Raw genomic sequence first — 13,434 nt, 5'->3', positions numbered from 1 at the left:
ATGAAAAGAAAATGTCCAATTTCCAGTTTAGTCTCATTTCCAAATAATATCTTTCCACATGTGGCAACAGCAGAGTAGTAGGTCCCAACATCTTCTCACATTCATCTTGTCTACTTTTATAGATGATGCCAGGGTGAGATTGATCTGATCCGGCTCATAACCAAAACAGGTTGCGATCTCCGAGACACGTCTTATCCTTAGAGAAAGAGAGGACTGAACACTGCAGGGTCACAGAGTCCCCTAGATGGACAGAATCCGATTCTGTCAGCTGCTGAACAACAGCATAGTTTGATGTCTTCGCAGAGTTTCCTGTATAATAAAAGACTGTTAATAAGGTGGGACTGCCAAGCACAGTTTGAATGACATATAAAGTGAATCTCAAATGGAACTTTAGTAGATTCCCACAAGCGAAAGGGAGGTAAAATCCAGTGCAATATTCATTATCAGGCATGAGATTATACTACATGTTTGTTAGGAAACATCTTATAATATTGGAAGATTAATGATGATCATGGATTTGAAAACTTGCCTGAATCTTATTTTCTAGCTAATCCAGCATTTATTCAATGGAGATGCAACTCTGCACAATTCTAAAATTAATAAAGGCACCTACTGGTTTCCAGATGTCACCAAGAACGCTTCCTTTTGTACTAGCTCTTGCTAAGTTGCACTTCATTTAGTACAAAAACATTTGCACATATTGTCCATGCCAATGTTTCTTACTGCACTGAAACTTAAACATTGTTCCTCACTTTTCAGTCTCTTTGGATAACAAAATCTTGTAAAGGACCAAATGTAACTGTAAAGCATAAATGTAATTAGATTTAAAAAGGAAGTTTTAATGATTTTTCTAACTAAACCATCATTTTAACTATGAAACAATAACAAGCTATTTCTTGATTTAGTTGTTTCTTAACATACCATACAGCATATGTGGCTGAAGCATTTGCAAAACTCTAAATTTTAAAGCTGATCATATTATTTACCTTTTACTATCAAATGCGTCCCACTCCATTCAGCCCCCGTGATCCAATCGACAGTTGCACATGATATAATCCCTCATCTTGTTGGGTTTTCCTCAAAATGGTCAGGGTGCTGAATGTTTTATCATTATTAACCTCCAAAGCAGAGTCTGAAAACTCAGGTGCAAACTTGACTATTTTTGGTTTCTGCAGTGTGATAATCACTTTCACGATCAGCTTCAGAGAGGCGCCTATACTCTGCTTGAACCAGTTGACTTCTCGTTGTCTGATCTCAGTCTGTGGCAGAGCACACATGAAGGTTGCAGGTTCACTATGTTTAACTGACATCACCGGAATTAGAGTATCTGAATTGAAAGAGAGCACAAAGTATAAAGTATAAAACAGAACCTATATAAACCTACTAAGCCAATACTCATTAAAAATATTAGAAGACACTCACATCCTTGATGAACAGTTAGCACTGTAACCCATAACACGATCATCTTGGCATTGTGTCTTATTAAGGACCTTTTTGGTATTTCAATGAGTGTAGGAGGAGACTCGGTGTGGCCAAGATCCTATACGTCGCACAGTAAGATTAATCTGATTGGCCAATCAAAGAAATATAGCTTCTGTTGTAACCACTTGAAGTTGTTCCACTTCCTGCTACACTGGTCTTGTCATCACCTATAGAATATCATCTTATTGTTATTCATTCATTTACTTGAAGTCTGAGTAAAGCAGACAGAAATACAATTTCTGAGTTTGTCAAATTAATAGTTCATGTTAATCAAAAGTGAACTGCTTAGATCTGATATCAGAAACCCACACTCAGAATAGCTTAGGTGTTGGGGGAAAAGTCTCTGACTGTCTCTGACAGACTCAAGGAACTACATTAGTATGAATCAGAGAGGTTCAACCATCAAACCTTTGCTTATAAAGGGTTATTTTATGAATGTTTGTACATTTGTTAAGGACATACTGACTTTCTGGCTGTCGATGTAAACATTACCTATGTCACAATTCAGAGTGCAATTTAAGGCAGTAAACACAGACTTAATAAAGCTATTCAAAAACACTCTCTACAGAGAGTTACTCTATTGATCTGAGAAGGAAATAGTTTGCATTGTTGCTGCAAGTAAGCACCAGATGCTTGTAAACTTGTGCTTTTCTCATCAACAGTGAAGATGTACATAGCATAACATGTAATAACGCATTTAATAAAGTGTCATTAATAATTGTGCGTGAAGACTTACATTTTTATCAAAAACATGCTGATAACACAATGCTAACTTACCAAGAGTACAAAGCATTCAATATAGTAAACGAGAGTGAGGAGAGGTGTTGTGGTGAAAACACACTCAGCTGTGAGCTGTCCAACTTACAGAACTGTTCAAATAGAAATCTTCAGTTAACAAAGTAAAATTGTAACAACAATGTGTATCTTTCAAAATGTAATGGCAGTAACTCCTTAGAAGTTGGTAAATGCAGTCTTAATTACCAAAGCAGTTAGTGTTAGCCACTGCAAATGACAAAAATAAAGATTGAATTAAACCCTGTCTAATTACTTCCCAAATACTTACATTTCCTTCTTATAAAAGTCAGGCACTGAGAGTTGGAACTGATCGCTCTTTGAGTTATGATTACTTTGTATATCGAATGGGCCAAAGTTGGTAAAACTGTCCACTGAAAAGTGTTTGCGGTATATTCAGTTATAGATAGTGGACTGTGGTCAGAGTATGTACATATATACATCAATCAGCCATCACATTATGATCACCTGCCTAATTCAGAGTGTATACTCCTCATCTTGCTAAAAAATCTCTTATCAGTCAATGTGTGGTCAAAGAACATTAGGAAAGAACAAAGAACCAGGACCTTAGCAAAAGGATCTTTTGGGCTCTGTGGGTTGTGGGGAGGAGTCTTCGTGTATTGGGCTTGGTCAAAGTGAAATCCATGTGAGTCCCAGGATGCAGGTTTTCACAACAGAACATTGCTTTGGATCAAGATAAGAAGTCAGTTACCTGTTTTGTATAATGTTTCTGCATTTATGTTTACTTATTTCTGGTCTGTCCTTGTGCTGCTGAAATAAGACACACTCAGCTCAGAAAATCGATACTGTCATTCTTCATGCTAGTAAGGATGCTGTGTTCTGCTGAAGACAAGCTGCTGTCATTGACAGGTTCACCCCAGGGATGTGTCCTGTCCCCTCTACTGTACATTTTATATGCAAATGTCTGCAGGAAAAAACAAACACTGCCTTTAGTTCACAGATAACACTGTTTTAAATCTTCTGGTACAGGACAGAGAGGTTCATCATGGGCCAGTGGTGGATTACTTGGTGGTGTTAACCACTTCCTCAAGTTAAAAGCGTGAATTGTCACAAGTACTTGCGTACAGTGGTGGACAAGAACTGGCATACAGCAGATACTGATGTCATACATTTTTAACAGACAACTGAATTGAAAGGCAAGCCAGCAATGACCACTTATGGAGGAATTTGTTCCACTCCCATCTAGTCGAAGGTGTAGGCTGCCTAGGACAAAGTGCAATAGATACAGCAGCACTGTATGGTTTTGTTTATTATTTATTATAGCAGGTATTCCAGTGAACTTTTTTAAACGGGCATGTTTCTGTAAATTTGGTCAGGTTGCTTGCATTCAACTGAGAATTCGATTTCTGCTGAAACCTTGAGTTTTGAACACCTGGACAGAGCTAATGATTTGACTGTAGTTTTCAGCTTGTGGTTCAGCTTTGGATCACCAGCTTTATCTTCCTTGGCTCCTGACCTCACGTACTTGATTATTTATTTACTGATCGTGGACCCTTACCCTATACGCCTACCAGTGTAAGTTGCTTTGGATAAAAGCGTCTGCCAAATGCATAAACATAAACATACTAAGACCAGCTTGAAGCAGAAGTTGGTACTTCGCTGGGGCTAGAAGTAGTTCTACAAAAAATTACTTAAATCACGTCTGAAAAAATGTGTCAAGGGCAAATTTAGCAACATAGAATATGGAACTGAATTGTTTTTTCTTCTACTTCTGTAATCCTACAATATTCATTCTCCATCAATTTTCTTAGTGCTGAAGAAACGTGAAACACAGTTTTTTTAAATAGTATCTCAACAAAGTCTTTTTCCTTTCAAAATCTAAGAAAATAACCTAGAAAGAATAATGTTTGAGACATATAACAAGGACACAACTGAGGCTCAGGGAGGACAGGACTTTTGCTATTGCAGCTCCCAAACTGTGCCACCTGTTGCTTTTACACATTAGAAAGGATTCTTCTTTGGCCATTTTTAAATCTGCTTCTAAGACCACCTCTCCCACTTAGCTTTTGACCCAGTGTGAGATGTTTTTATATTAAATCTTTTATTGATTTTATTGTTTTAATTGATGATTGTCTACTTTTACTCACACTTTTATTTGTGTTTTGTCCTTTCATTTATTATGTATCTATTTAATTGAATTTTTATTCCTATGCCTCTCGCCATATGACAGCTGGTATAGGCTCCAGCCCTTCCGCAACCATGAGTTGAATTAAATGGGTATAGAAATGGATTGATGGATGGACTTTGAGCTTAAGCTCATTATTTTCAGTAATGACAAAGTTAATGATAGTGCTCGCAAAACTTAAGTGTAATGAAAACTGTTCAAAATCTTACATTAATCATCACTGAGTAGAGTTCTGAGTTTATATACTGTTTGTCCATGTTACAGTTCAGCTGTCAACGCACTCCGCTAGTCTGGTTTTTGTAAAATTTTATACTTACGTAGGTTTTGTTTTCTATATGGCCACACAACACCAGACAATAATTCAGCACTACAATCAAACAAGACTGTTATTGAAGATTAAGAACTTCCTCAACAAATTTCATCTTAATACATATTGGTTAAATTGTACAAAATACTGTGTCGTCTTTGTCCTTGTCTCACTCACTTTACCACAAGCAGACACTCATTTTACCAGGGCAACATAGAATAAAGATATCAGTTAAAAGGGCTGAAGAACCACATACATTTTTATGAGACAATACACTGAAATTTCTACCATGTATATCTTATATTAAGTTACTATTACATACATGTCAAGTCATTTTGTTTACATAAACCAAAAAAAGACCCATAAAACTTTATTTTCAATATATGACAAAGAATAAGTTAACTAAGACTTATATGCATACAGGTCATACAGAAATACAAGCATACAGTTAACATACATATATACAAATGTATCAAAATAAATATTTTTTCCACACATTAAGCCAATACATATTACAATAACGTTAATCAGCCCAGCAATATCAAAGCCTAAGATCACTGACATTAGTGTAGATTATCTCTTCCTCTGCACTTTGTGTGTCCCTGGTCATTGTGGTACTCACTTCTTTTCTAGTGAAAACTGCTGTCGAATAAACCAATGAGTCTTCATCTGTCTAAGAAAACAAAAAATGTTGAGACCATGTGGAAACAGATTAAAACATGCTGATAACCTGCTATTTTGTTCATTTTAATTACCTGCTGAGTTTCCTGATTTTCTCTGGTTGATGTTTGCGTTTGCAGAGCAATGCCAGCTGAATTACAAAAGAAAATGTGGCAAGAACGTAAATTCAGTTTAGCAAAAAACAGTTTTAAAGATGATTTTATGAGTTATTCAACTTACCATTACTGTAACCCTTTGAATTTTTGTCAAGTTTCTTGATTGTGTACACAAGGAAGGCTATAAGAATCACACTCATAGCCAAAGCAGCACATAACAGGTAAAGAATTGTAGAAGACTTGTCCTTTGAACTGCACAAGTTCACTGCTGATATGAAATGAAAATGAGAAAACAATGATAGTCATGAGGAGTTGGTTGGTACTTTAAACATGCATAAAGGGCCTGGTAGTGTAGTTGTAGGATTGCCACCTTTCAGGTGGGTGACCTGTGTTCAAATCCCCTGCATGAAAAGTCTACCTCCAGTAGGGGTACTCAGGCAAGACCCCCTACATGCCCACCTGTGTAAGTTGCTTTGTATAAAAGCATCTGCCAATTGCATAAACAGAAATGAATATTAAGCAGTTACCTTCAGTGTTTAATTTTGATTTATTTCCCATCCCGTTCTCCTCACACGGGGCCACAACACAGTGATACATCCAAGCATCAGAAGAACTCAAGTTTTTTAAGAGGCTGTAGAAACATTTCTTTGTTGTGACTCCCATTGCGTTTTTCTCATATTCATTTCCTTCGTCTTCTTCAGTATAATTAAAACTTGGGTGACACTGATTAGACTCAGCAGTAAAACAGAACACGTTGTCATCAGTTGGACACGATTTATTCTGTGACTCGTGAAGGATTGAACACTTCAGAGTCACTGAGTCTTCTGGACGGACTGGAACAGATGGAGGAACTGTGGTGACATGTTCTTGTACCCAAAAAAAACAAAAAAAACATTAATTTTAAACATTAAAACCAATCTCTCAAAGCATTTTTTTTTTTTTTGCTTTTGAATGAATTATGTATCCATATGCCAACTTATATGCTATAATTAATAAATCAAAACAACTTAATTCACTATATTTTGAGAAATCTAGATTTATTTTTAGGTTTTTCAGTGTACTTACCTTCAGTCCTCAAATATGTTACATTCAAAACTTCCTTGTATTTATTATATGTTCTCATACAGATGTAAACTGCAGAATCGCTTTGTTTTGCTTTTATAATTTTTAGTTCAAGTATTCCAGGCTTTGCTTTAACTGTAATGTGAGGATTCTTTTCTGTCAAGACTTCAAGAGTGTTGCCACTAACAACCCTCATCCAGATAAAGCTTCCCGCTGACCTGCGGGAACATGTCAGCGTCACAGGATCTCCAACACGAATATTTTTTGTTTCCAAGATCGGCTCATCTGCACAACCTGAAAAATCATCCATCACAGACAGAATCAGAAATGCTCTCTAAACTATCTATAAAAAATGTGACAACAAAACTTTAATTATGTACTGTATTTGGAAAAATCTGATATTTCTACTTACGTCCATCTGTGAGCATCAGCAGAAAGTAAAGTACGAACAGCATTTTCAGGTTATTCCACTGAAGACAGCTGTATATCATATCCTTTTAGAGATGATTCACCCAAATGTAATCATATAAAATGGGAGGGAACAGATTCACAGTAATCTGATTGGCTTCTCATTATGATGTCGCTTCATGATTCTACCACAGTGGAAATAACACAACCCATGTTTCCAACCCAAATACATGAAACAACACTAGCAGTAGGCCCCTGTCATGTTATTTTTGACTCTCAGTGTGGGTTTTTTGTAAATGAAACTTAGAGTAAGCATGAAAAATCCATTTAAGTGTTGGCTCTGATGTTGCCAACATTCATATGAACATACCCTTATAAATCTGAGTGTAATTGTAAAAACTAAAGGCTTTACATGCCATGTATTCATATCTTTATATGAAAAAACGAATAATCATTACATTTAAAAAACATGCAGTGGCCATTAGAAGTCGAGAAAGTTATCTACATTCAAGATATAAAATACTGTTCCTGTTGTTTTTTTTGTTTTTAGATACTGTGGTATTGTTTGGTTATTAATAATGCCGAGAAAGGCCATGCCTGAATTTCTTTTTTTCCCTTCACCACAAGCTAAATTAACTTGTCATCACACGCAAACAAGCTTTCTGCTCTCAAGATAGCACAATAATCCAATCATTAACTTAATAACAGTAAGCAAGGTCATTATTAGCATCTGTTGTTCTTCATTTGAAAGTTTGCCAGGCCTCATTGTAAAGTTTTTCTAAGATTAGCCTATTTTTTTTTAAATATAGACTTCAGGTTGTCTCCATCAGAACTTAGCATAGAAAAACCTCAAGCAAGCGCTTGACAATCCCACTTGTACCTTACATAACAGTGTTTTCAAAGCAAAACTCAAAGCAGTTTAAAATAATACAGCCTTGGATACTTGTCCAAATTAAGTCTAGAACAGTGATGGGTTGATAGAGAAAAGCAAACACTGGTAGGTGAAAGACACAGCGGGTGAGAAGATTGACACCAGCATTACTCAGTAGCTTAAATAATGAGTTCACAAAAAAAGAGAAAAACACTTTGTGAGTGTGTGGTTACTTGAGTCATGCTGAATGTGCAGAAAGAAAACTGTGAAATAATGAGGGGGGAAAGAACAGCCATACCAAGTATCCTGTACCTAGTAATTTGTTTCACTGATTTAATTTAATCTCATTTTTCATAGGGGTCAAAGATCGGCACATATTTTGTTGAAATATAGTCTCAAAATCGTGAGCAATCACCCGACTAAAAACACTTTTGTTCTGGAGGGGGGCTGTGACATGAGGCACAGAGAGAGAAAAGAGCGAGGTTAGTTTTCTTTCATCTATGCCGTGACCATAGTTTCTCTAAAGAGGTGGTTTCAGATCAAGGTTCCTGGTTTGTATTACAAGTCTTGAAAGCATCCCACTCTCCCTCAGTGCTACAGAACGCCCATCATTGGGTTGTCACATACGGAGAGTCAATCAGGAGCTGGACAAACAACTTTGGTGTTTCTGATGTCTTAGACCACCATATGTGCTCATAATACCTTGCTCTACCTTTTCTCCTTTTGAGTACCAATCCTAGTTTTTCCCTTCCCTGGTCCTCATGTCACCCCACATGGACTCAAGCACAAAGGTCCTGCTGTTAAGTTCAGCCTGGTAAAAGCATCTGGCCAGAAGTCAAAGATCTGAGTCATGACACACCAGTCAAGACAAAGGCATGTGGCTTTCTGTCAATGACTTTCCCCTATAGACTGAATCCTTTCTATCCCGTCCATCTTCTACATCTATAGTGATTAACTTTGTTGCCATGAGGCTGACACTTCCCAAAAGACTGAATTGATCACAGCTTTGTGTACCTGCCTGTCTAGAATCTTGAAGTCCACACTGCCAAGTTCTTCGTTGCATTTCCTGTGTCTGACACCCAGCCAATTCATTTTCTTTGTGCAACTTGTGCAATTTCCAACAAAAAAAGAAAATGTGTGTACAGTCAAGTAGAGACACTTCTGGGACACTTCTGAGCTGCACTGTCCTGCCCCCTTGCAGAGATAATGCATTGCACTACTGCACCTGATATAGCACAGGGGCTACACTTAGTGTGGGCAGCATCCTAGAAATTGTTCATCAAGGAAATGACTAAATAACAATAATAGGTCATCGCTGACATTTAAGAACCAATGACATTTAGAGTTTTGATGGATATAACCTGCACATTTTGAACTGAAGGTGAAAAACCATGTAAATCTGGGAGAGTTTCCCCAGATTTCACTGTGATACAACTTTTTTAGATTTTTTAGATAATCATTAAATAAAAGTTTTGATACGATCAAAAAACAGAATGAGGGTTGCGGCAAATACTACAGCACACTTATATACATGATGCATGAGTTCTAAAAAACAAAAAAACTAAATGTTTAAAAGTGCACCAACCTGCATCTGAATGGGACATTTTGGTTTGTGGCCTTTATCGGCCACAACTTGTTGCTGACCACAAGCCAAAATATGCTGATGTGACAACAGAGGTAGTGCAAAACCTCAACTTTCATTGTGTAATTGCATCCAGGGGATGTCTCTCAACCCATGTTTCCTCTCAGCCTCTTCACTGCTCATTGGGCACTAAAGTAAAAAATAAAATTTTAATAAAACGTGTTATTGCTGGAACAACTGTGATATACAGAATGCTGTGTCCAATACCTTTGCACACAATACAAATGTTAAATATACACAAGCTGTAAAAAAGTATTTAAAACTTTTGTGCTTTGTTCTCTCTTCCTTGACTTTGTATGCATAAAACATTTTGGACCTGAGAGAGATGAAGACACAGACTAACTAACAAACAAATTCACAGTCACCACTGACAAACAAATGATGCATGGAAACTTTAGCATTGCTGTGGTTTCATTCTCAATCCGCGGTGTGAACACAGGGGGCCTTTCTTCCTGTGTATCATTGTTTTAGTCTTATGAAACTGGTCCTATGCAACTTATTCTTTTTCTTCTTTTAAAGACTAGTAGAATTAAATTGGAGTCCTTGTGATCAATATTAATATCATGATAGCTTACAGTAACAGTGTGTAGATGCTGCTGGGTATTATTTTCTATAACAGGTACAATTGGAAGAGGACTTTTTATTTGGAAGAGGACTTGTAAATGTTTGTAAATGATTAATTAGGCGACTTCACTAAAATCAGTTTCTGTGCATCATGTGATGCATTGGCTGGATTTTCAGGTGATACAAAACTAATTAATGAATACATTTCTGATAAAAAGAAAAACAATGTTATATGAAGATTACGTATTTTAAGATTTGAAACGTATGGTTGAAATTAATTGTGCTTTTAAGAAAAGATTCAAATTACTTGTGCTTTAAAAGTGAGCAAGTAAGACTGAAACAATCAACTGACGTTGTTCAAAGCCTTTTGTTGCCCTTCTCTCACTTCATCTGTGGTTAGAGCTTATAGTTAAGTCTGTTCTGAGTAAACAACCTCGTTGGATGGTCAAAGGATGTAGAAATAGCACACTACAGTTTTTTTCAGGCTGTTGCATGTGGTTTTGCTTGTTGTTCTCCTGGCAACTATGCACTGTGAGACTCATCAAAGTTTTTTTTTTTTCACATGAAAAATTTGAACAGATTAATTGTGTCAACCACGAGTTGTTGAGACCACTATTTGTCTGCAAGTTCTCGTTTCATTTTGGGAAAACAGACAAAAAGGCTATTTTCACAACCGAAATGTATACTTAAAAAATGTTGGTTCAACAAACTAAGCTGTCACATTGTTCACAAACCTGAAGCGGAATGTTAGAACAAAGAAAAACGGTAATAGGTGCAAATGAGGCTGTTGGGATTTAAGATTACCAGGATTTTAATGCAGTAACACTGAAAAGGTATAAGATGAATAGACAAAAAAGAAAAAAGCTACTGATGCTACCCAGCTGAACAGTCAGTACAAAGTATGCTGAAGTCTGTGATGCATTTGCTGTCACATTAAATATAGCACACAACTCTTTTTGAAATTGGTGTATTTGCTATCTGTTTGGCAAAATGGCTTAGTCATGTGTACTGTGTCTCTCTGCATCTTATTGACAGTCCAGGGGAGAAGGAAGGAGGCCCAAGTGGAGATAAAACCAGACCATTAAAATGTTAGGGTGATTAATTTAGGGTGTTCTGTGCTTTCATGATAATAATGTAACATTGTGTGAGTCTGTGTGGGCATGTGTGTTTCTGTGTATGTGGGTCAAAATGACCCGAAGTCCATATGAAGGATGTAAATGCGTGTGGTATAGTAGCATGTGTACTCCATTGAGTTTCAGGTAGAATAAATGTATACTTGTACCATTTTTCGTCTTTTAAAAATTTGAAACGGGTCAATTTGACCCGAATACCATATGAGGGTTAAGTGATTTTGGGGTATGTGTGGAGTGCCTAGGCCCATTTTGGCCCACCTGATTGAGTGAATTTCATACAATTTTGATCAGACTTAGATGTTTACTTATATTTCAAAAGTCTGGTTTTGGTCACACTAACACTTATGTATTTTGCGCACTATAAGGCTCACCTGATTATACAGCGCACCCTCAATTATGGGGTCCATTTCTGTACTTAACCCATACATAAGGCGCACCTGATTATAAGGCGTACATATTACCTAATGTTCTCTGATTTGTTTATCGCTGGCAGCACACGTAGAGTATGTATTACGTCCCTGTGTCAGCGGGAAATGGTCCGACGGTCAAGGATAACATCGTCGGTCGTTTTTACACTTATAGACTGCACCTATAAACTGCACATCAGTCTGCATCACAGACTGAAGAACAGGCACTCACTGGGACATGTGCAAAAGCAGTACAAGCTTGATATAATCTTCGCCCCATTCAGAGTGAATGGCTGGGATCCGCCTGACCCTGGATTCACAGCGAACGCAAAGCGAGCAACAGAAGTGGCCAGTTGCCATTCATTGTCAATGTACAAGAGCGAAGAGGCGCAGCAAAAGTGAACGTAGCGGTGAGCGGCACGAAGGGAGAGCGGTGAGTGATGCGGAGGGAGATTAATGCCCCCATGAATGCTTGGCGCCCCCCACGGTAAATTCAAAATGGCGGTATCAGTGACAGATTTTCGATTATATGGCCGATTTTTGTGAAAATTTAAGGCTTTTAGATGTGCCTTATGGTGCGGAAAATACGGTATTTATTTTTTGTCATGTAAACATGCTTAATTTTTCAGTTCACTGTCATTTTGCATCAATTTCACCTTCAAGTCCTCCACTCAAAACAACGAAATAGGTTGTTTGTTCATATCCTTAAATATGACCCATAATGGTGTCTTCTAGTTCTGTCCTTGTGAGCTTCACCAGAGAAATATGACTCATTTGATTGTTTTCATGTAGGAGTAAACAGTATTTTCAAATGTTTTGTTTAACAAGCCACAAAGTACTCATTTGGAGTCAGGAGAGGTGGTTTGATCATTTTTTATCATTAATCCATTTTCTGTTGTGGGATGAGTGCTCGAGACAAAAACAATTTTTTTTTCACTTCTTAGTTACATTCAGTAAATTACATAATTTGTCTGAGATACAAATCTGAACTACTAGGTTATATTTTTAAAAAGATCATGTTATAAATATATTATTTTCACAGCCCAATCATCACCCTCATGGGTGCAACACTTGCAGTTGCTCAAACTAAAACTAAGGCCTACAAACCTCACAATGTGGTCGTTTTCAAGTGAAGTCTGTTTACGGAACATGAGTTCAAGCTCACCACAGCAACCGTGCTATTTCATTTGTGTTTTAAACCATATTTACTCACATTTTTCTCATATTGTTTTCATCATTGCTTAGTTTATCCTGTATGTTCAGTGATAAAAGTATTTAGATCTGAAGGATCGGGGAGCAGATGTAGTGAGCCCCAAAGGGGACATAGAATAAAAACAATTTAAAAAAGGTGCACTTTTCCAAGCTCTCGCTAAACATTTGAGAGATCTCGCAAAAGTACATATTTTTCTTTTTTTTATTCCATGTCCCCTTACGGGCTTAGATGTGATTAAAATATTTGCATTGTAGGGAAAATAAAAAATACTGTGCATTATGATAAATGGTACAAACTGAAATTTTTTATTTTTACTGACCTGAAATCATAAAATATGATCATCTTTTCTCAGTGTTGTATTTATAGGATGGAAACCTCACAGCAGAAAAGTTTCATGAGTCTCAGTCTTCCAATACTCATTTTCATTTTCATATATTTGTTTTAACAATCTCTTCTTGTCTTTTAAGGAAAGAAACAATGCAAATACAATTTAGTATTACTGTTGATCATTGAACAAATGCACAATTATCTGTATATCACCCAAATGTTATCTGTATAATTACTATCAACTTGTGTTCTTGTGAAAGAGGATAAAACATGTACACATGCAATTGGACATTACAGAATATAA

General features: G+C 36.8%; 2 protein-coding genes across 2 annotated transcripts in view; one reads left to right on the top strand and one right to left on the bottom strand.

Moving 5' to 3' along the window:
* LOC140317824 (uncharacterized) overlaps window positions 1-13,434 on the top strand; it is a 98,064-nt gene that overhangs the window by 65,768 nt on the left and 18,862 nt on the right. The window lies entirely within an intron of this gene.
* Window positions 4,531-7,056, bottom strand: LOC140318508 (uncharacterized). Its single transcript, XM_072396339.1, has 6 exons — window positions 6,978-7,056; window positions 6,569-6,859; window positions 6,031-6,369; window positions 5,628-5,771; window positions 5,483-5,538; window positions 4,531-5,400 (listed from the first exon to the last, which is right to left on the bottom strand). The coding sequence occupies exons 1-6, from the start codon at window positions 7,054-7,056 to the stop codon at window positions 5,269-5,271; spliced, it is 1,041 nt and encodes a 346-aa protein (XP_072252440.1). The 3' UTR covers window positions 4,531-5,268.

The sequence above is a fragment of the Leuresthes tenuis genome, unplaced genomic scaffold, assembly GCF_036924035.1.
Source record: "Leuresthes tenuis unplaced genomic scaffold, fLeuTen1.0.hap1 SCAF_11, whole genome shotgun sequence".
NCBI classification, from domain to species: domain Eukaryota; kingdom Metazoa; phylum Chordata; class Actinopteri; order Atheriniformes; family Atherinopsidae; genus Leuresthes; species Leuresthes tenuis.
The sequence above is the reverse complement of the archived record's forward strand: the minus strand, read 5'-3'. Positions and strand labels throughout refer to the sequence as shown.